The 20,309-nt window shown below is 42.6% G+C and overlaps 1 protein-coding gene across 5 annotated transcripts; it reads right to left on the bottom strand.

Moving 5' to 3' along the window:
* Positions 1-1,957: 1,957 nt before the first annotated feature.
* On the bottom strand, positions 1,958-19,757 carry cxxc5a (CXXC finger protein 5a). Of its 5 annotated transcripts, none has more exons than XM_026371124.1 (4): positions 19,387-19,757; positions 12,047-12,149; positions 11,131-11,943; positions 1,958-3,069 (listed from the first exon to the last, which is right to left on the bottom strand). In XM_026371124.1, exons 3-4 carry the CDS (start codon positions 11,923-11,925, stop codon positions 3,025-3,027), a joined length of 840 nt encoding a protein of 279 aa, XP_026226909.1. In that variant the 5' UTR covers positions 11,926-11,943; positions 12,047-12,149; positions 19,387-19,757; the 3' UTR covers positions 1,958-3,024. The 5 variants fall into 5 exon arrangements, with proteins under 5 accessions (XP_026226909.1, XP_026226911.1, XP_026226912.1 ...); XM_026371126.1 differs by having other exon boundaries at positions 11,131-12,149; positions 19,387-19,448; positions 19,594-19,757; XM_026371127.1 differs by having other exon boundaries at positions 11,131-12,149; positions 19,383-19,757.
* Positions 19,758-20,309: the final 552 nt, after the last annotated feature.

Genomic DNA, 20,309 nt, shown 5'->3' with positions numbered 1-20,309 from the left:
GATGTTGACGATGTTAATATTATACATGACTATTATAGTTGGAAACAGAATATAAGCTGTAGACATTAGTCTTTTCATAAAAAGCATAGTAATTCCAGTGTGTGACCAGACTTTTGACTGGTAGTGTACATTTACTGGTCAGCGGCTGTAGTAAAACAAGTGTCCCTGCTGACTCTTCAGCCCCGTCTTGTGTACTCTCTTGCAAAGCTGGTGTTTTTCTTCCTGTTAGTCACATTTTACAAGCACCATTCCCCACTTCTCAGCAGTTGGACTGCATCAGTTCCTGCTATCTCCCCGCTCGAAGAAGGTGGCGAGCGAGCTGAGAAGGGGCCGGCCTGTGCAGGGGCATTTGGATGGGGGAAGGGAACGTCTGCTGGCAGCAAAGGGTGAGTAGATCAGTGCGGCTCAGTGTCTGTGAGGCGGTGATAAGATTCCAGGATTTTCCCAGTGTGACAGGCCTGCTCACCAAGCCATACACCCCTCTGCTTGTAGACAACCAGCAATACCACCTGAACCTTTCCACCCTTGGGCTGCTACACCTCAGCGGGCAGGAGCAACCATCACCTGCAACCACACCCCAACCCCCCCACCACCCAACAGCCCTTCACTTAAAATCCTAATCAGATGCACTTTGTCTTGTTTTTCAGTTTCAGGTCTAAATGTAAAACTAACGTACATGTATGAGTTCCTGCTGTACAGTGGTGTGTTTCTACTAGTTGTGCTGTCGCTTTCTTTCTCCCTGGCTCACTTCTCTTTCTTTATCTCTGCCTCCTCTGCCCCCCCTCTCCATCCACCCCTCCCCACACCACCCTTTCCCACTCCCTCTCCCTTGGATGGCAGGTCAGGCAGTGAGCTGTGCGGGCTCAGAGGAGGTAAGGACGCCGCGGTGCACATTAATAATGAAAGGCCTCAACCGCCCCCCCCAGACACACACACACACACACACACACACACTCACGCACACACTCCCCCTATCGCCATGGCGATGGCACTAGCCCAGCACTGTCACCGGGGGGGAAGCTGGGAATATAGCTACACTCTCCAAGCTGATCACGAGCTCGTACACACGCTCACCATACTGGGCCTTCCATCGTGGATATTCAGTAATTAAAAACTCTCAGTACTGCGGCTGCGGCACAAATCTGCATCTACTTCCCCACCTGGATATGAAAGTGTGACTATGGAGCTGTGAACAAAAAAATCACTTTGAAGGAAATGGAAATGCACTCCAGTGTCACAGACCCGAGGCATCAGATTCAGTAATTAATTATGCTAAGACCTAAGTTTTTGTTTTGTTTTTTCCATCAGCACTGCTTTAACTTATTTATGTCTGTATCCAAACTGCACTCCCTTCCACTCAATCTATGGATCACACACTTACCTCTAAACACCTTTATTCAGACTTCTTTCTGATAGGTCTGAAGACGTAACTTTGTGAATTACATCAGTAATCCATGACCGGTAATGGTTTTCTTTGTCTTTTCTGTCTGTTAATGTCATAAATTACATTAAACGACACAAAGACGTTGGAGAAAGAGCAAAAAAATCACTAAGAAATAAACATGTGGGAGGATTTTCAGGAGATTTCATGCATTTTGAATAAACACTGCAATTAAAATTGCTCTTATTTAAACATCTTTTAAATAATTTTTGGTTACATTTTAGCATAGCAAGGCTTCATCAATCATTCCACCATAGTAAGATATTACATAGGCAGTGAGAGAAATATCTCAGTCAAACCAAGGACATCATGGTGATCCATACAACCGCCTGATTTACTTTTAATGAGTTCCTCTCCTGTCAGAATCGTTCAGGTTTTTTTTTTTCATATCATCCAATTATAAAAGAAAATGGGACAGTTTTTTCAAATTAATGTAAAAATTTGACTTTTTTTTTTGTCAAACCAGTTGTTTAAAAAGCAACATGCAAATAGACAAGTAGACAAACATCAGGATTGTAAATTTTGACACGAATACATGCATTCTTTTTTTATTCACAAAACCAGTCCAATTTTCTAAACGAATACAAAGATTGGTTATTTTTAAAAGCTGTAGCTATCCAGCAACATAACAAAAATCATGACAATATAACAAACAAACAAACAAATAAAAAAAAAAAAAAGTCAACTTGTCTCAGTGCGTTCAGTAGGGTAGACTCAGAGCAAGTGCTGTCTCTTAGTGCTAATGCCCTGAGCAGTATTGGCACATGCTCAGTAGGGCCACAGTAACATAAGGCTGCCAGTTTCACAAAAAGGAAAAGTTTGGAAAATGCAGAGGAGGGCTGATTGAGGAGATTACAGTAGCGATGGCTCCGGCGAAACAGCATCTTCGACCCAGTGACGAGCCTCTGGACATTCTACCAATAACACGACCTGCTCCGTTTCACTCGAGTCACATTTTGAAACATTTTCTGTGTCGTTCAGAAACAATCACTGATCCGTCCGCGAACGGCGCTCTTTCTTTAACGAAATGAATCACAAAATAGACAAGGGTTTAAGTAACATAATGGTGAAGAATTACAATAATGTTTGCCATTAGCCACTAATTTAAAATATAGCTGTAAATTTACATTCTCTACACAAGTACTGTATCTTTCCACACATGAACAACATTAACACCAAACACAGAAATTACTTGATTGTCCACACTCAGTCCGTCATTTCTGTTTCTGGCAATGAACAGTTCCATGTTTAAGTGACAGGAAAACAAAACAAACAAAAAAAAACCTGCTGGAAAGAGGACAAAAGGTACCAAAATGGAAACATAGAAAAGGGAATGAAAGTTGCCATAGATGCTTTTCTTTACGCTTCATTTTTGGTTCAAGGAATAAGTAGGTGCATCCATTACCCGATTGACTTTTTTTTTTTTTTTTGTTCTGTTTTAGTTTTTTTGTTGTTGGTTTTTCTTTTTCTATTTATTTCTTCGTTGCTTGTTTGTTTATTAGCCAGTGTCTGTTCCGGAGACAATCCAGGAGTTGGCATTGCACTTGATGGCAGAGCTTTGGGTAGGGAGTGGAGGAGGAGTCCTACTGGAACCACCGGAACGCTGCTCCTGTAGGAAGCATCACCTTCTTGGAGAAACAGAAGACAAGGAGGGAGGGGTGGGGGTGAAAAGAGGAGGGAGAGGGGCAATGAAAAACCAGCAAATATGATCTCGAACTTATCGTTTCACTCAGATAAAGTTTTGTCACATAACAGAAACAGATAAACATCTCCTTGTTGCTGCCATTGTTTTTATTGATTGTGAGCCCGTTTAATTTCTTGAAATCAGTTAATATTTTTAGCTGATGCATTTTTTAAATTATTAAGGTCAAGAAACCCAATTGATTAAACAGCTAATTAATTCTGCACTACTTCTATTACACTCTTTATCTCTGGATGAGTTGTTTGTGTGAAATCTCTACATCCTACATTGTCTGGCCCATCAGCTGCCCGCCTCTCCCCTGAGCACCACGGTAGGAACGGGCTCCAGTCCTGCCTTCACACAAAACTAGATCCACCACATGTATTATTTAGCCACCGCACACGTTGCTCTCCCACACCATCATCAATGATGGTGCTGCTTTCCGTCCCCCACGTCCTTCTCGCTGTGATTATCGGTGTGTCTGATTGCGCCGAGCAGGAGTGGCACACATGCATGCAGCTGCAGGGCTCGGCAGCAGCCTGCCAGTCAGTCAGATAGAGACCTGGAGCTGCAAACACGGTTGGCGTCCTGTAAAGTGCAATTCCATTCTGCAGCACGGATTCTTCCGTTAGCCAGCTCTGCCTGGAGGTAGGCAGGAGGAGCTCGGCAAACATTTATGCACCCACGCACACTCTCACGCCAAACCAATATGTATTCAAGTACAGTCACACACCTCCACACACAGTGGCATGTTAACCGACACTCACAATACACCCCCGAAATCACACCAAGGAGTGAGACTGTTAAACCAAAATTCTCATACATGATGGATTCACATTCACTTTTCCATCAGCACTCGACGGCAGAAGGTTTAATAATGGATCATACACACATACTGTGAGTGCAAGCACAAATATACACACCCATGAATACAATCACGCCTATGCAATAGCGGAGTGACCATGAGGAGAACCAGGACTTTTCTCAGTTGGCCACTAAACAAATTAGTCTGGTGGCTCAATATGAAAAAAAAAAAAAGAAACATCAGACAGAGACAAAGTGGCCGTCTGTCTACCTCCTCGGCTAACTACAGCTACTCCAGTGTTGCTTATGTGTTGATATTCTTACCATCATTTAAACACTGAGGCATCCAGCAGTGGACTAATGTTTACTCATTTTCATTGAATTAAAATGCAGTAACTCTCCAGAAAGGACCAGCGGAGTAGACTCACAGGAGCACAGGTCAAGCGAGTCCAGTACAAACATTAGTAAAGATTTACAGTTTTAAGCAGAAGACATTAGCAATCTGGTTTATTTAGCTGGATAATGTTGTAAAGCCTGATCTTCCTCTGTGGTTTTATCAGAAATTAGGAGAATAGTGACTAGCTCACGCCAGCAGGATTAAAAAAAGACACTAAAATAAAAATAGATGGTACTGTATTTACTGTTCAGTAAAAAAATGTAATTCTACTTATTAAATTCTAGTAAAACTTTACCATATATGATGCACAGCTGCAATGAAACTGTGGGTTTTTTAGCAAAGGTTACTCAGAGGCAAACAGCTCATTAGTTCAGAGAAGTTTGTCTGAAACCAAAACAATACCAGCACTAATTAATTTCCTTGCCCACTTAAACCAGTCCTCTGCCCTTAAATCAGCAGTACAGTGTTCTTTTAAATGCTTTTATTCATATGTGAACATGAAAGTGAGAGACAGCGGGGTTCGTGGTCCACAGGTTTCATTTACTTTCATTTTGAAAGTGAACTCCTGCTGACAAAAATTAAACATTTTTGCTTGGGTAAAAAGCCTTCAAACAAGGTAATTACTCTAGTGATCTCAGCCAAATATAGCCCATATTGTGCTTTATTTGTTCAACTGACTCAATCAGGAATAATCAGATGGCACAGAAGCTGAACAGCTCACATATTCATTGGCCAGTTCACATCAAGTGTCTCAAAGATGCAGACCCGCATCCCTGCTGGATGGATGCAGGTTTAGTTTATGGTGCTATGTTGTAACTCACCTAAACTTACACAGTGGAATACACATTTAGGTAACTAAATACTGTTCAAAGTGTTTGTTGCCTGCATATTAGGCATCATTAGCTCCATCTCAGTGACGACCTTTCTGCAGCACTCAGCTGTTAAGAAGAGAGAGTGAGAGAGGACAGCAACATCTGGTACCGCCGCAGATGTCAAAAACCCTGGGAAGGGTTGCACTGACCATGACGTAATGTGTGGTATTATAAACAACACGGCCCTTGATTGGACTGTATATGCTATTTTCCTCATTATCAAACATGTGCAATCAATGTAAAATGGCAGCAGTTCAGGAATAGAAATGCCCATCCTTCACCAACGCTGATTGCACAGGTTCAAACAGACGGGATCTGTGGGTGTGAAGTGGCCAATCACTAAAATCGATGGATGTGTTTTTTCAAGCAGGGCGAGCACATTTGTCTTAGCATAGCACAAACAATTTGCGGTACTGCACCACGAAGAAAATAAAAAGGAAACATACTTTTTTTAAAAAAGGCTAAGTTCTTCTCAAACAAGCTAAAGCCACCATAACCTATCATGGTTTTCTTTGTCCAGTGAATGTTGTTGCTGTTGGTATCAGTGATGCAAATTCCTGTCAGCCAGTTTAAGCCATTATGAATTCAGCTTTTGCCCCAGGGCATCACTTCTGGGTATTGTTTTCATGACTTTATCATCAGCTATTGTGAGGATTCCCTTATGGACACCCACAAGAAAAAAAACAAAACAAAACAAAACAAAACAAAAAAAACACAAACTGACACAATGGACGCGAAGCATCTCCACACACACACTACTGTATGTGGGCTGTAACACTGCCTGCTATTCGCAAGGAGCAGAGAAGAAAACCTTTAAAACAACAGAATCAAAACACAAATGACCTCTAGTTGGCATGAACACTCATGTTTGTCTAGCTGAGGGGATGAAGCATTTTCCTAAGCCAGCTCTCCCTTCCAAGAGTCAATGATGACTGATTCGTAAATATACAGAATTCTTACTTACTGGGCATCTCCAGCCAGAGCGGGAACTGTTTATCTGCAGTTCTCCATTAATCGATTAATCGTGAAATGTTAAAAATAGTGACAAATGAGGAGAGTGATGTCTAACTAAGACCTTCACACCTTCAGAAGTCATTTACTACAATGGTAAAGAAACTTCACATCATATCATTATTACATCTGGAGGCTTGAGAAACATGATGATGCTGGTGATGTTTACGTGGTCGTGATTCCTAAAGCTACTGATCCTGAACCTTTCACACTAACCCTCAATGCCCCGTGTCCACAAAACAAAACAAAGTGTGATATTAAGGTTACATAAACTGTCATTTAAACGACTGCATTTATAACATATTTACAAGTTTTATAGTCAGCTAGATATCTGTTGATTGGAAAACGACTGATTCAGCGTTTTACAGATGGACTTTCTTTGACTAAAGAGCTGTTTGCTTAATCCAGATATCTGTCTTCAGTAAAATCCTCTGGCAGCCTCACTGACTTCTTTCTCATTTTGTCTTTTAGCATTTTCTGTCCACTCCAACTTGTCCCTCTGTCTGCCTAGCAACTTGCCCACACATCTATGTGTCTCAGTGTCAGTCTGCATGCCTGTCGGTTTGCATGAGTCTCTTCTGTCGTGACTGTCTGGTGTACAGTGTCTGGAAGGCAGGAAAGACCATGAGGGAATACGCTTCTCCCATATCCATGCCTGATACTGGCAAAGTGGGCCCCAATGGACAACACTAAGTGTGTTCAGAGCAAATATGCTCTGTATTTGACAAAAGCAATGATCCTTTGGACAAAATATGTTACTCTATAAGTAGACTGTGACAACAGCTGAGCTCCTGTCTTCACGCGTAATGTTTTCCACCTTCATGTACAGTACATCCACTGTGAATGTAATACAGTGCCATACAAGCGGAAAAAAGGCACACTACAACTTCCTAACCCTGAATTGCCTTCTTTCGCTCTGTGTTGAACAGCATTGCAGAGACTGACACCACTGGAGGGTATTCAGACACAGAGCAGAAAGGAACTGCCTTCCCACTTATTTCTCTCAAATGTAGCATTCCCAGAATAAATCCAGACATCTTCAGCCAGTGAGCTATGAGGTGGCAAAGGCCTCAGCATGCTAACTCCCCCTCACTTGCCAATTTTATGCTCCTCTTTGAGCTGCCATGAGCTTTCAATGGAAACCGTCAACACCCTTAAAATAAGCATACTGCTGCTGGACTGCACTTGTGTATGAACGCATACGCGCTCGCAGCCGTGCAAACACACACAAGTATAACCTTTCAAAGCGAACGTGGCAAAATAAAGCCAAGAAATTCGGTCCAGTCTCTCAGCTCGCATCTGCGTGCACACATCGACATGCTGAAACGCAGTCAAAACCATCTGACGAACTGACCCCAAGCACACGTTAAATAAGACGTCATCCTTCCTTTGGAGAATGCACGCTGAGCGTAACAGCCACAGCAGACGGGGGATGTGTGGCTCTGTCTTAGATTGGAGGGGAATGTGACACCGAGGGGCTGTTTGAGCTACAGCTGAGGCTCACTGCAGTTCACTGTGGAAAGCCAAGAGAATCTTCTCTTCTGGCACAGGTGCTGCCCAAGTCTCCTTGAATATATATGAAAAGGCGCTGATTTTTCTTACTTGTTTAAAGACAATAAGCATATATCTCATCTACTCATTATTGACATTTGGGATTACTGCTGACTCCCTGTTCTCCACTTTCTATCCTGACGTAGCACATCCTCCATGAATCTCACCCTGACAACTCGCTCATGTGGATGACATCACGCTTACTAACGGTGCGGCCCAGGATATATTCTCTGATCTAATCAACTAATCAAAAAGAGCTGTTGACTTAATAACAAAGCCACCTGAGACGACCTCTAATGGGAAGTGTACGAGTGCACAAGGACAAATAAAAACTGGCAAAACTGAAAATATACTACTTTAAGAGGTCTGCACAAAAGGGGAGAGAGTTTAGCTGCGGTGCTAATGACATCTGGTCAAAAAAGAAACCAGTTGCCAGCTGCTTTGAAGGATTCCTACATGAATGGTCTTATTTAGAGTTAAAGCTCATTTACTACCCAGGTGTATTATGCAATTTGTCACATTTTGAAATTTAAGTCAATGTTAAAGTTTAAATTTACTAAATAAACTATCATATATCAAAATGTCCAGAATATGCTGCATGAACGATGAATAAGACATAAAGCAATATCACGGGAATATTACAGAGCAGAACAATGAATTAATGTGAACATGTAATTGATTCAAAACTTAATACAAAGATTAACTTTAGTGCAACTTAATCCAAACGTGATAAAACATCATGTTTAGTTTGTCGTCTGATGGACTGATGCAGGCAATGATTTTCACACCGCATGATGTGGACGATGTGTGCAGACATCATCAGCGATTACGGCGTGTAGAGTACCAACACAGCTTTTCTAAGCTCTAACAATACTCATTAGTCTTGTATGTAGATAACAGAGCAGTAATTAGTCACAAGCAGAATTTGACCTTTTCATTTCTGATAAATTAGTAAATAAATGCATAGTACAAATTCTCAATTGAGTACAAAACTTGTGCAAGGTACTTACAAAACATACAGTTACTTAATTCAATAATCAGATTACTATTAATATTAGTACTTGGAGCGTTGTCAGCTTCATGGTACCCTGGGGTTTCTTTCATATGAGGTAGCCAGTGGCTAGATGACCAGCCTATGACGATACAAGCAACATGATGACCTATATCGACATCAACATTCATGAATATTCAAAGCCCCTTGGGTTTGGCATCACTGGTGTGAGCGACTGGTATTAGGCTAACTTGCCATGACAACATCATTTTCAAATCATAAATTAAAATTAAATTCCTTTCTGTAGCAGACATCGAGTTGAACCACCTACGTAGCAAGCTGACACATTTCATCATTTTTGGTGAATCATCAGCAGAGACAAACAAAGCCTCTCATCAATTTGCAACTGAACAATAAAACAGTGAAACAGCAAGAGTCTGATATTCAGACACATCAGTCTAATTTGCAACAGGTGAAAAAAGTCATTTCAGTCATGTTGGCCAACGACCAGCTCATGAATCTTTCAATGTTATACAGATTTCGACTATTTACAAATCTCACAGGCCTATATGCTTAAACGTTCCAACCTATTGCAAGTTAATTAATCATTAGTCATAATTAATTGTGATTATGATTATTAAAATAGTGGCAAAATATTTTGGCCGACTGATCCACTAATCTCTGCAACCTGAAAATAGAGACTCTCCACAATACATATTTTTAAAATATATTTTCCCATGCTTAAATTGGCTTAATTACACATGTGGTTGTAGATGTTATCATATTTACTATCATATTTTGACTTTTAATTCAGACAGAAAAATGTATAATACTGAAGATCCAAAAATGTATAATTTAAATAATATAAATAGACGTTTTTAAGAGTTTCATGAACGATAATCAAGCTAACTTTACATTCAACTACAAGCTGGACACATAGATACGAGAAAAGTTTTGTGTTCAAGAGTGAGTGTTCAAAATTCTCCAATAACCAAACTATCCCTTTAGGGAGCATTTCTCTGCGGACCGCCAAGTCGGCTGATGGGGCTGCAAGCCTACAAACATGAGCATAGGCTGTCACAGCCAATCAACATCAGAAAGCAAAAGAAGTAAAGCCATTAACAGTTTGAAGCACAGATCCAGTTTAGGTCAATTAGACCAGAGGCCTCTCCAGTATTTCATGCTCATGCTGTGTTACATATCTGTCAATTTATTATGTAATGCCAAAGTGACACTATTATTCATCGACCACAAAAGCTTATTTCCTTTGAGATGGAACATCTGCTGAAATTGATTTCATGATTGGCCGTTCTGTCACCACAGCCGGGGTTAGTTAGGCCACTAAGTGCGATGGAGGTAGCAGGCAGGAAGTTTGGACGCCCATTTAGATGAGCAGGAGTGTCACCGGAGAGAAGGACAGCGGCAGCTAGAGGGGGGGGGCACATGTGCCACACTGACACCTGGTGCTCCAGATGACAGCTCTGTGGCCAGATGGACCTTGTAACATGTACACACATTCACAAACATACCTACACATGTACACACATACACAAACATACCTACACATGTACACACGTACACAAACATACCTACACATGTACACACATACACAAACATACCTACACATGTACACACGTTCACAAACATACCTACACATGTACACACATACACAAACATACCTACACATGTACACACATACACAAACATACCTACACATGTACACACATACACAAACATACCTACACATGTACACACATACACAAACATATCTACACATGTACACACGTACACAAACATAGCTACACATGTACACTTACTTACACACAAACACTGCACACAAGTACTGCCACTCTGCATCGACACACCTTTGTTTTTTTATATTTCTTTATGATCAACATATTTGCCCTTAACGAGGATGCACAGTTGACCTAACAAAAAAAAAAAGCCCCCCTGAAGGGAGCTGCGCTGTGCATCTGAGAAACAAACAATCTAGTGCTGTAGCTGGAAAATTAGCCTTCCAATTGAATGATGTTGGCAGGGTGATGGTGTGGGTATGGTGGACAGATCAAAGAGACCCTATGGTGCATGCTTACCCTGCACATACCCACTGCACTCCTCACCACGCCACCTGTCATTACCCCCACACACGCCCTGCTCCAACCTCCGTGCTATTTTCCTTAAGGGGGAATGATATTCAGCCACAAACCAAAAGACCTTCTCTGTGCTTTCTAGGTGTGCAGCTTAAATTTGCTTGTGAGGTTTGAGTGAGGTCCTCGTAATGAAGCTTTGTAGTAATTCTTTGAATCTTTAACTTTATTTTTTGCGGGAACTCCAAAGACTGGCTCACAAAGCAATGCCACACTACATTCAACACCCTCTTACCTCCAGAGCAGCAGAGGGCTTCTTCTTCAGTTCCTCACATTTGCGAAACTTGCAGATCTGATGGCCGGTTTTGCGATTCCTGCAGCTGCTGCATTGCTCGCAGTTAATCCGCCGTCTGCAAGGTGGGCACATGCCGCAACGTTTTCGCTTCTTTTTACCGGAGTTGATAGCAGAGGCCAGCTCACTTTGCACTGGGTACTCAGCCAGGCCAGCCATGTGTAGTGCGCTGTCCGCCAGAAACACTCCAGCCGGCGTCATGATGAAAAGCCCCGGGTTGAAGGGGAAGCCACCCCCTACTCCATATGGGAAGTCAACAGGACCACCTACGGCGTCCGTGACAGACGTACCCTCCAAGTCGCTAGCCCCCGAGCCTGCGTCTCCACTGCCAACTCCCACTCCCATGCCCCCAGGCAGGAGCATGTGCTCCATACCGGCCCGCTTTAACAGTGCTGCTGCCTGGGCAAAGTGCAGCAGGCCATTCTGTCCCTCCAGAACCTGTTCTAGGGTCCGGTCCAACTTGGCTGCTGTCAGTGCGGAGACAGTGGGCTGGGGCTGTGGGGGTGGCTGAGGCTTGGCCGAGTGGGTCTTAGTCTCACTACTGTCCGTGTGTCCATTGGTGGTGGCAGAGGAGACTGCTGTATACTGGGAGAGGGTACGGGAGTTCTTAAGGCTCTTACTGAGGGGCTCACTGATGATGCCACTGCGATTCCTCCGCTCTATCACAGGAGAGTCCTGTTTGCAGCTTCTCCGCTCCAGGTCCTCTGTCCGGCCCCCCTCCGGCAGCCCGCTAGACATGGTCCAGAGTGTATGTGCCTGGGTTGGGGGTGAGGGTGGAAAGGGGGCAGGGGTGAGCAAGGAGGGGGGGTAAAGACCTTATCGTGTTCCGTTCTGTGCCCCGGTGAGAGTGGCACCTCACCTCGATGGACCAATCAGCCGGTCGACAACAGACAGGCCCCACAGCCTTCTGCCCGAACTACAGCTCAACCCTCATCCACGTTTTTGCATGGGCCATCTGGAAACTTTACACATGGAGAGAAGAAAAGTGTGTAAATTACTGATCAATAATCACCTGAACAAAGCACTGAAACACTTTTATTAATGTCTAACCGTGGATCAACAAGTTTCTGCAAAAAGAACATTAACTGATGATTAACTGATGTTGTTGTTGTCAGCAGGAGCTGAAGAAACACAACACTGGCATGTCGTCAGCTTTTGAGCTGAGATGGTGAACTTGATCTGGCGGTTAGTTACATAGCAACATCATCATGCATTTGAAGTTGAGCTTCTGTTAACTTGAGGAAGTTCAGCATTCACCCGGTTCTATACTGTATGGTAGTCTCTAGCAACTCTGGGGGGGAAATGTGTCATTCTTTAGCTGCTAAAACGCTCACTGTCTTCACCAGCTCGCAGATAACTGTGTTGTCTGATCCTGCGCAGGTATTGTGCAGTGGGTTTTTAAAGCTTTCTTTTTTTTTTTTTACTCAAAACAGATGCCTTGTGCAGACAAAAATGCCTCTGTGAGAACAGTGGGAGAGAAGCAGAACAGTGACATTGTGAGCCAGGCAGCTAAACAACAAGCTGAAACTCATTAGAAAGCTTGGTAAAGTTTAGGGGAAGCTGCAGATTCAGATGATCGTTCTCCTCATGTTATCATCACTACGCATGATTTGTGTTACATAGTTAAAAGATCCATTAAGTATATTGATGCCCTAAGACCATTAAATCAGCAGACATCCTGATCCAAGCTGAGGAACGTGCACATAACTTGATAAATAACATAAATGAAAATGAACAGTGTTGGTCAGTAATTTTACCTGGTCCTTAATACCTCTAGTTAACATGGTGCTATGATACACAGGAGTCAGAGCTTTCACACAAATGAGTTTTAGATAACTAATTCTTCAACAGGAGCCACCTGGTGTTTTCATTTATAGCCCAGAAAGCACTGATGAATATATGCTGATATTAAATTAAAATTTAACCTCCGAAAATGAAATGCTTTAATTCCTTTCATTCTCTCTCTGCTTCCCATTTTAATAAATCCATTTACAAATCAAAATTTACAGACTCCTGATTGGCGAAGAAACACCAGCTCCCCGGGTGTTCCTCTGATTGGTTAGCAAGGAAAAGGAATTACACCGTATGGAGCCTCATCTTGATACTTAAATCTAATAAAATCTAATTAATTAGGTTGTAGTGAGGACTTTGATAAACTACATAAATGACTAACTAAACAGCACTTGTTTATTTGTTTTATCTTAGTTTTAATTTCTTAAATAAAAGACTTCTGTTCAACTCCAGATAAAATATATTGAAGCTGCAATATTCCTACATAGAAACACATTCTTATGTCAACAAGCACAGTTTTTTGCAGTTAATTCCAAATTTTCTAAATTTTATTTTACCGTATTCATACCATATATATTAGATGTATGTTCTAATTTCCATTTTAACCCACTGAGATGAACGTAATTTGGTGGAATAGTTAATAAATTAATTGTAATGTCAGCTCTGTGTTCACTTGATAAATAGATTAACTAATAACTTCCTGCTCATTGAATTGAGTGTGTGATTTTCTAATACAGTATGTGAGAAAACAAATATCTATCCTTAAACACTCTTTCTAAATGTCCAGAAACAGAACCAAGCAAGTTGACTGTCTTGGATTAACTTTTAGTTTCTTTCATTTGACTGTGTCAAATAATTATTTTCTACCCACTTACTTTTAAATACCCAACCTGTAGTGTAAATAATTTGGTTTAATGTTATCTCAAATGCAGCAGTGAGCCTCTTGAAGAGGGTGCACTCGGCTAGTAGTGGGAGGCTGTCCACTGGACAGAGATGCAAGCATCCACAAGCTTTAAGCGTCAGATTCCTGTGACTGCTCATCTATGAAAAGGAAAACTATGCTGCTATTCTCCTGACCTGTCCGTGTTCACAAACAAGCATACCACCTCCCACAGAAAAGCTGAGGAAATGGCCGGGCCAGTCCTTATAAGGGAAACAAAGGGAAAGGGAGGGGGAGAGGATGGAGGGGGGTGTCTGTGCAGTGTGTGGAAATTGGAAGGCCAGAATTAGTGGGAGGTAAAGCTTCAAAGGCAAGAGCACAGCCCCCACATTCTCACCAGCTCAGGGGGATGTGGCGCCAGTGAACCAGAGCCAGCTCTGCAGCCCCTCAGCCCCATAGTTTCAGTTTCTCCTGCTACAGCACGGACCAGGGTCCCGTTTCCTAAAAGCATCTCCACACTCGCTGCGTTTCAGCGCAGTTGTGGTCGAACATGTTGCAGCACCGCAAATCGGCAGATATATGACGATGGTGCACAGGGATTTTTGTGGTCTCGTGGAACACGGAACTTCCAAAAAATGCATTTAGCGATTACTTAGGAATACTTTATTGCAGTAAACAGTGATTATTCTGTTAGACATTAATGTGTCATTGTCTCAGTTGAGCTTCAAGGCAGATGTGCATTTAAAATCTGAGGAGCTACTTGTGCAACAGCATTATTTCTTGATTAATCATGGCCTGGGAGAATATCCAGCTCCCGGCCAACTGCTTCATCAATGATCTAAATACAGTAAATGTGCTAACAGACTTGAGCATTCCACATAATTAATGAATTGGCACGCTATCAATAGCTAGATTAAATGAGTTCTCAAGTCATCTACAAAGACACTAAGTTGGCAATCACAGCTCATGAAAACAGTTTCAAAAATTCCACCGATCGCCTGAAAACAAAACAATTCGTCCATTTTTACTACCGGCGAGTCACAGATGACCTGCTGATGACAACACTGGTTTTAGAGCATGTCTGCATGGCACTTATTTTAGCTGCTGTACTTTCAGATTGCTGATGATATTGACTCAGTGCTTTATTTGCATCAATCACCGCAACACCTACGGTATAATGAACACCTACAGTTTTTTTGTTTCTTCTGTAAAATGTTAATAATTTGACAAACTACTGGGATTTTCTAAGTTGGCACATGTTTTATCTATATATTTGCTGAAAACAACGGTGTGACAAGCATGTGTTTGAGCTGTAATACTTGATTCATTAAGGCACTTGTTGCGTGGTATTAGTGGGAACATAATCAAATGAATGTGAAGGCTCTCATTTGCACTCAGAGCAAATGCACTGTAATAGTCAAAGATATGCAATACAGAAATGCATTAACTCATTTGAATCATTTAGTATGAGGTGGCATGTAGGGAATGTTGGTATAAGGATGATTTAGTGGTTTTACACATCAACAATCGTTTGTTGACCAACAAAAAAAGGACAATGAAGGAAAGCGGCCTAACATAACAACTTTATATATTCAGATTTGTGTTTCAGGTTGTGTTCAGAGTGCATCCGAAACCGGTGCACCGTAGCACAGTTGTTGCTTTAGTCTACCACATTATGTAACAAATGAAAGCAGAGGCACCCCTTTCCACCTCACACTCAGTCTCCTCTGTTCTGTGCGTGTGCACAACTGCCTCCCATCCTACTACCCCGATGACCTATCAGTCGCACTCTTTCCATCATCATCAACCCTGAACATGGCATATAGTGTTTGGCTAATCACTCTCCTCCGCTTCCAGCGTCATGAGTCTTCACATTCCTTAACCACATCATTTACAGACTAAGTTTATGGCCTTATGTGAACTGTCTGCTAAACCACAACTGCCTCTGCTGCTGACAGTATCAATGCCATACCGCTGAAACCGGAGAATTCGTGTTGTTTTGTCCATTAAGCGTGTTCATTCAATTTCCTGTGATGTTATGGAATTAATGCTGTGGTTCACATTAAAGCCTTAAACCTTTTTCGCTGAACTGGCCCCGACAAGCGCAGTGTAATTAGCAGTCATATATTACAACCCATTAGAGTCAAATTTCATGCACCTTAAGCTGTGTCAGCATAAAACTGTGTGTAACTATTGGAGACGTCCTTATTGTTGTCATGTCTGCACACGGCTCGCCTGTGCTTCACAGGATTAGCACACTGGGATAAAGATCTGGATAGAAATGTTGGAAATGGTCAACTACAGGCGTGAAGCTTTTTCAGCTCAGCTGGAGATTGTAGAGCATCCACAAAAATAATTGGCGGGCCCTAACTAAATAAACTCACACCTACAGCGGGATATGACTTTTGAACCATTTCTTTTATGTTTGATCATCAATATAACTGCATTTGTTTTGATTTTACACTTTACCGAGAATAAATGGAGAACGGAGAATCACTTCAGTTTTACTGGTCAATAAATCATTTACTGCAGTGGACAAATACTGACTGGCCCAGGGAGGTATAACAACACTCTTAATGTGATTATAAGTGTTGCTGTTCATTCAGTAAAGACACTTAGCGAAAATCTTGACATTAATTGGAGCCTGTTTTGTTGAATCACCCGAGGGATGTCGGCGCAGTCATTTTGCAGAAAACAGCTGATGTACAGAGAAACCGCTGTGTTTGAATGTGGTTAACAAGGTGTCACATAGGTTCATTTACACAATACATGACGAGTGTGACGTTTGATTTTGATTAATCAGCTAACAATTGGTTCGGAGTTTGCATGTTGTGATGCTGGTATCCAGATATTCCTACTCTACAGAACACTTTATTGATTCTTTAGCAGTAATGCAGCTTTTGCTACTTGACTGTGCTGCCTGAAGAATATCTTCCTCCTGGCCTGTGTTTAGGTTTGTTTATATCAAATAATGAGCAGCTCGTTGTCTGTGACATGAGAGAGAGAGAGAGAGAGACGCTCAAATTAAAGGAAAAGTTCAGCACTTTGGGCGATGCGTCTATTCACTTTCTTTCTTTCTTTCTTGAGAGTTTGTCGAGAGCATCCATAGCACTCTTTGACTCTTCATGTCAGATGTGATGTTACAATCTGGAGAACGACGGGGGAAACAGCAACACATGTGAAGCTCACTGATTAGCATGTTATATCCCATTAGTTTAATTTGTACACATAAACAACAAGTCACTGTTTAACACGGGGTTATGTGCTGAACTGCTTGGTCAAGACCAGTTGCCAGGCAACCGGTGGAGACTCCAAGAAGTTACTGGTCCTGGCCAAGCAATAGTAACGGCAAATTATCTTTTTAGCCAGCTGTGAGCAGACACGAGTGGTACCTTCTCATCTAACTTCCTGCAAGAAAGTGAACAAGTATGTATCCAAAAAAATGACAAACTTTTCTTCTAGTATTTGGCACGAAAAGGTGGTTATTATGCAGCTATTCTGTTTACCTGACGCTAAGTTGTTTTCTTGTTCATAATAACCTGCCTGAAGAGTGTGCTAAAGCACCGTTGAACCATTTAGAAGATCAAAACAAGTACATAAGTCAGAAGATAAGTATAAATAGGTTTTTTAGGGAACAATAACAAAATGTTTGTGGTTAAATCACTGGTGAATGAAATAGTATTTTAATAGACTATACATCCACAGTGCTCCTAGGTGAATGTTGACAGCTCCGTGACATGTGACACAGCTGACTGAGGGACATGGTGATGGAATAGTTTGAGCGATGCGTGCTAAAGGAGGGCATTTAGGGTCATTGTCTCTGTATTTCCTCTTGCTTTGGGATTGCACGCCTGTGATCTGTTTGAGAAAAGAGCCAAAAACCAACCAGGAAGCTTTCTGTCATCACTTCTCGAATATTCAAACTGGCATTAAGAGGCCACAGGGTCATTTGTGAGTTCAGTTTTTTAAAACTGAACACGTTTAGTTTGGGAATGTGATGTCCTCAAGGTGGTTCAGCTTCCCCTGTTTCAATCATATATCCTGAAATGTTTCTAAATGAAATCACAGAGGAGGACCAGCCTGTGTTAAACTGTCAGGTGCATGTGTCTAAATGTGACTCACAGGCGCAACTCCTCAATAAGTGTCCTCCACTGACGTCACTGCATGCGCAGGTGCCAGGTAATCGTAGTCAGCTTTTCAATGGGAGGTGGGAAAAACACTGTCAAATTTCCTGCAGGGTTGTGAGGCTTTTGGTCGGCCACAAACTCTGGAGCAGCTGACGACACCTCCAGAGACGCGAGAATACTTAATGCATTCAGGCAATGCGCGATGCAAATGCGCCCCCTCCCCTCCTCACCCTCCTCATCCTCCTCCTCCTCTTTCCCCTTTTACAGACGCGCTGTCGGCGGACTCTGTACTTGTCTACGGTGAGATACACATTCTCCATTCCTCCCACCTCCTGTCGGCTGACGCGCGCACACACACACGCACACACACAGGCAGAGGAAGTTAAAAAGCCTGGTGACAATAATTAGACTCAAAGCTTCATCCATTGTCCATAACCTGCTGCGTCTTGTTCCTCCTAATTAGGCTGTGCACACAAAAAGTTAGAGGAGAAAAACAAGCACGTCGCGCCCACTGTGACTTCAAATTATTCGCACACATATGGAGCCATCGAGGAAGCGATGCTCACGGAGGATTGTAAAAGGGGGGTGACTGTAAATCTCCGGGCATGCACGGTGAAAGCTACCTGGGAACTTTCCTATGACGCCCGGTGCAAAATAAGGAAAATATTATTATAGGAGTGGAAAAGTGTGACACCTGTGCAGTCTATTAGTTTGTTTTTAGAATGACAGCTGGTTAAATAAAAGTTCCACAGGTTGACAACGGATCAGAAAGACTATCTGCTGCCACATGTAAGTATGATCCGACTCCGAGGCGCGTCGATAATTCCCTTCATTAACTGGCAGCGTCAAGTTTAGTGCGTATCATTAACAGCTGATTCACAATAAACCACGGGGCTTTTTTTTTTTTTTTTTTTTTTTTTTTTGGTGCTGATCCGTTATCAGCGCCGGCGGCAACTTGTTAAAATGAAGAGAAATTAAGAAAAAAAAACTAAGAGCAGCGCGTAAAATGCCCAGAACAGCACCGCGCTGGAGCATCACTGCCTATCCAGACACTGGTGATCTAAGCAGCTTCATTATTTCTTTTGTTGTTATTTTAGGGGTGAACTCGTCCACATAAGTGGCTTTTGTGTGGACTCTGATCTATCAGCACCGTGGTCTATCTGCGGTACCAGCATATGGTCTGCAGTCTCACGTTTGAGGATATAGGCTGGAGAAGAGCCCCGGTTCACGCTGCTATAAGTTGATCTTATAAGAGGATGACATCCCAACTTTGAGCAGACTTTAACAAAGTATGATCCCCCCCCCCTCACAAACACACACACACACACACACCTCTCCCCCCCTCCCCTCTTCCATGTATCTGCATATTTGCAAACACGAGCCCGTTTTATTCGCACCTACCAAAGCGGATCCGAGCAGAGGGGAGGGCTCCCACAGTCCGAGCGGTCTGTCTGTCTCTCAGCCTGCCGTGCAGAATGGTGACAAAAAAGAAAAAAGAAAAAAGAAAAGGGCAGGATAAAAAAAAAAAAAAGCTTATTCTCCGAGAACACAATCCTACAGAGTGGCAGTCTGCTAATGACAAATGGGAAAAAGAAAAACAATATTCACCGTCAGTTAATTTGGGAAAAGCGTACTTTCTCAGAGGCTGAACGCGTGGGTTCCCCCAGCTTTCTCGGTCCTTGCAATCCCACCTCTACATCCCCGCTTGCAGAGAGGAACATGCAAACACATTTCATAGATTTTTGGAGCTTCGCGGAAAAACCGAAGTGGACTTTTGCGCACGGTTCAGCGTGAGATCAGGACAGCTGGAGAGAGAGAGAGAGAGAGAGAGGGAGAGGGAGAGAAAGAGAGGGAGAGAGGTGGTGTGTCAGGATAAAAAGTGGGGGCTGGAAGATGATGACTCCGCTCTGCCGAATGGTTTTATCTGTCTCCGTGCCGCAGCCCACGTTGTATAATTTATTCCAAAAAGCTTGTTTAAGAGGAACATCATTTCCCGGAATAGAGGTGATGTTCCCGTTTCAGAATATACCTAATAAATATAAACACTCATTGTGAAATTAAGACAGTTTTGTGTTATTCTGACCTCTTTGTCAAGAGGGATGCGGGATAGTAAACTATTCTATGTATTTCCAGGACAGAAATGACTGACAGAAATCGGTCCCGGTTGCTCCTCCTCTCGCTCAGCCCCAGAGTCCACTCCACCTCTTTCGGCTGCCCTGTCTGCTGGCAGGCGGCCAACCCAAGTGTGTGGAAATGACACCGCCAGGGCGGCAGAGATTTTCCTTCATTTCTCTCCTTCCCGATCGCAGACTGGCTGACATTGG

This window comes from Anabas testudineus, chromosome 14, assembly GCF_900324465.2.
Source record: "Anabas testudineus chromosome 14, fAnaTes1.2, whole genome shotgun sequence".
NCBI classification, from domain to species: domain Eukaryota; kingdom Metazoa; phylum Chordata; class Actinopteri; order Anabantiformes; family Anabantidae; genus Anabas; species Anabas testudineus.
Note: the sequence above shows the minus strand (reverse complement) of the source record. Positions and strands in the feature narration are given on the sequence as shown.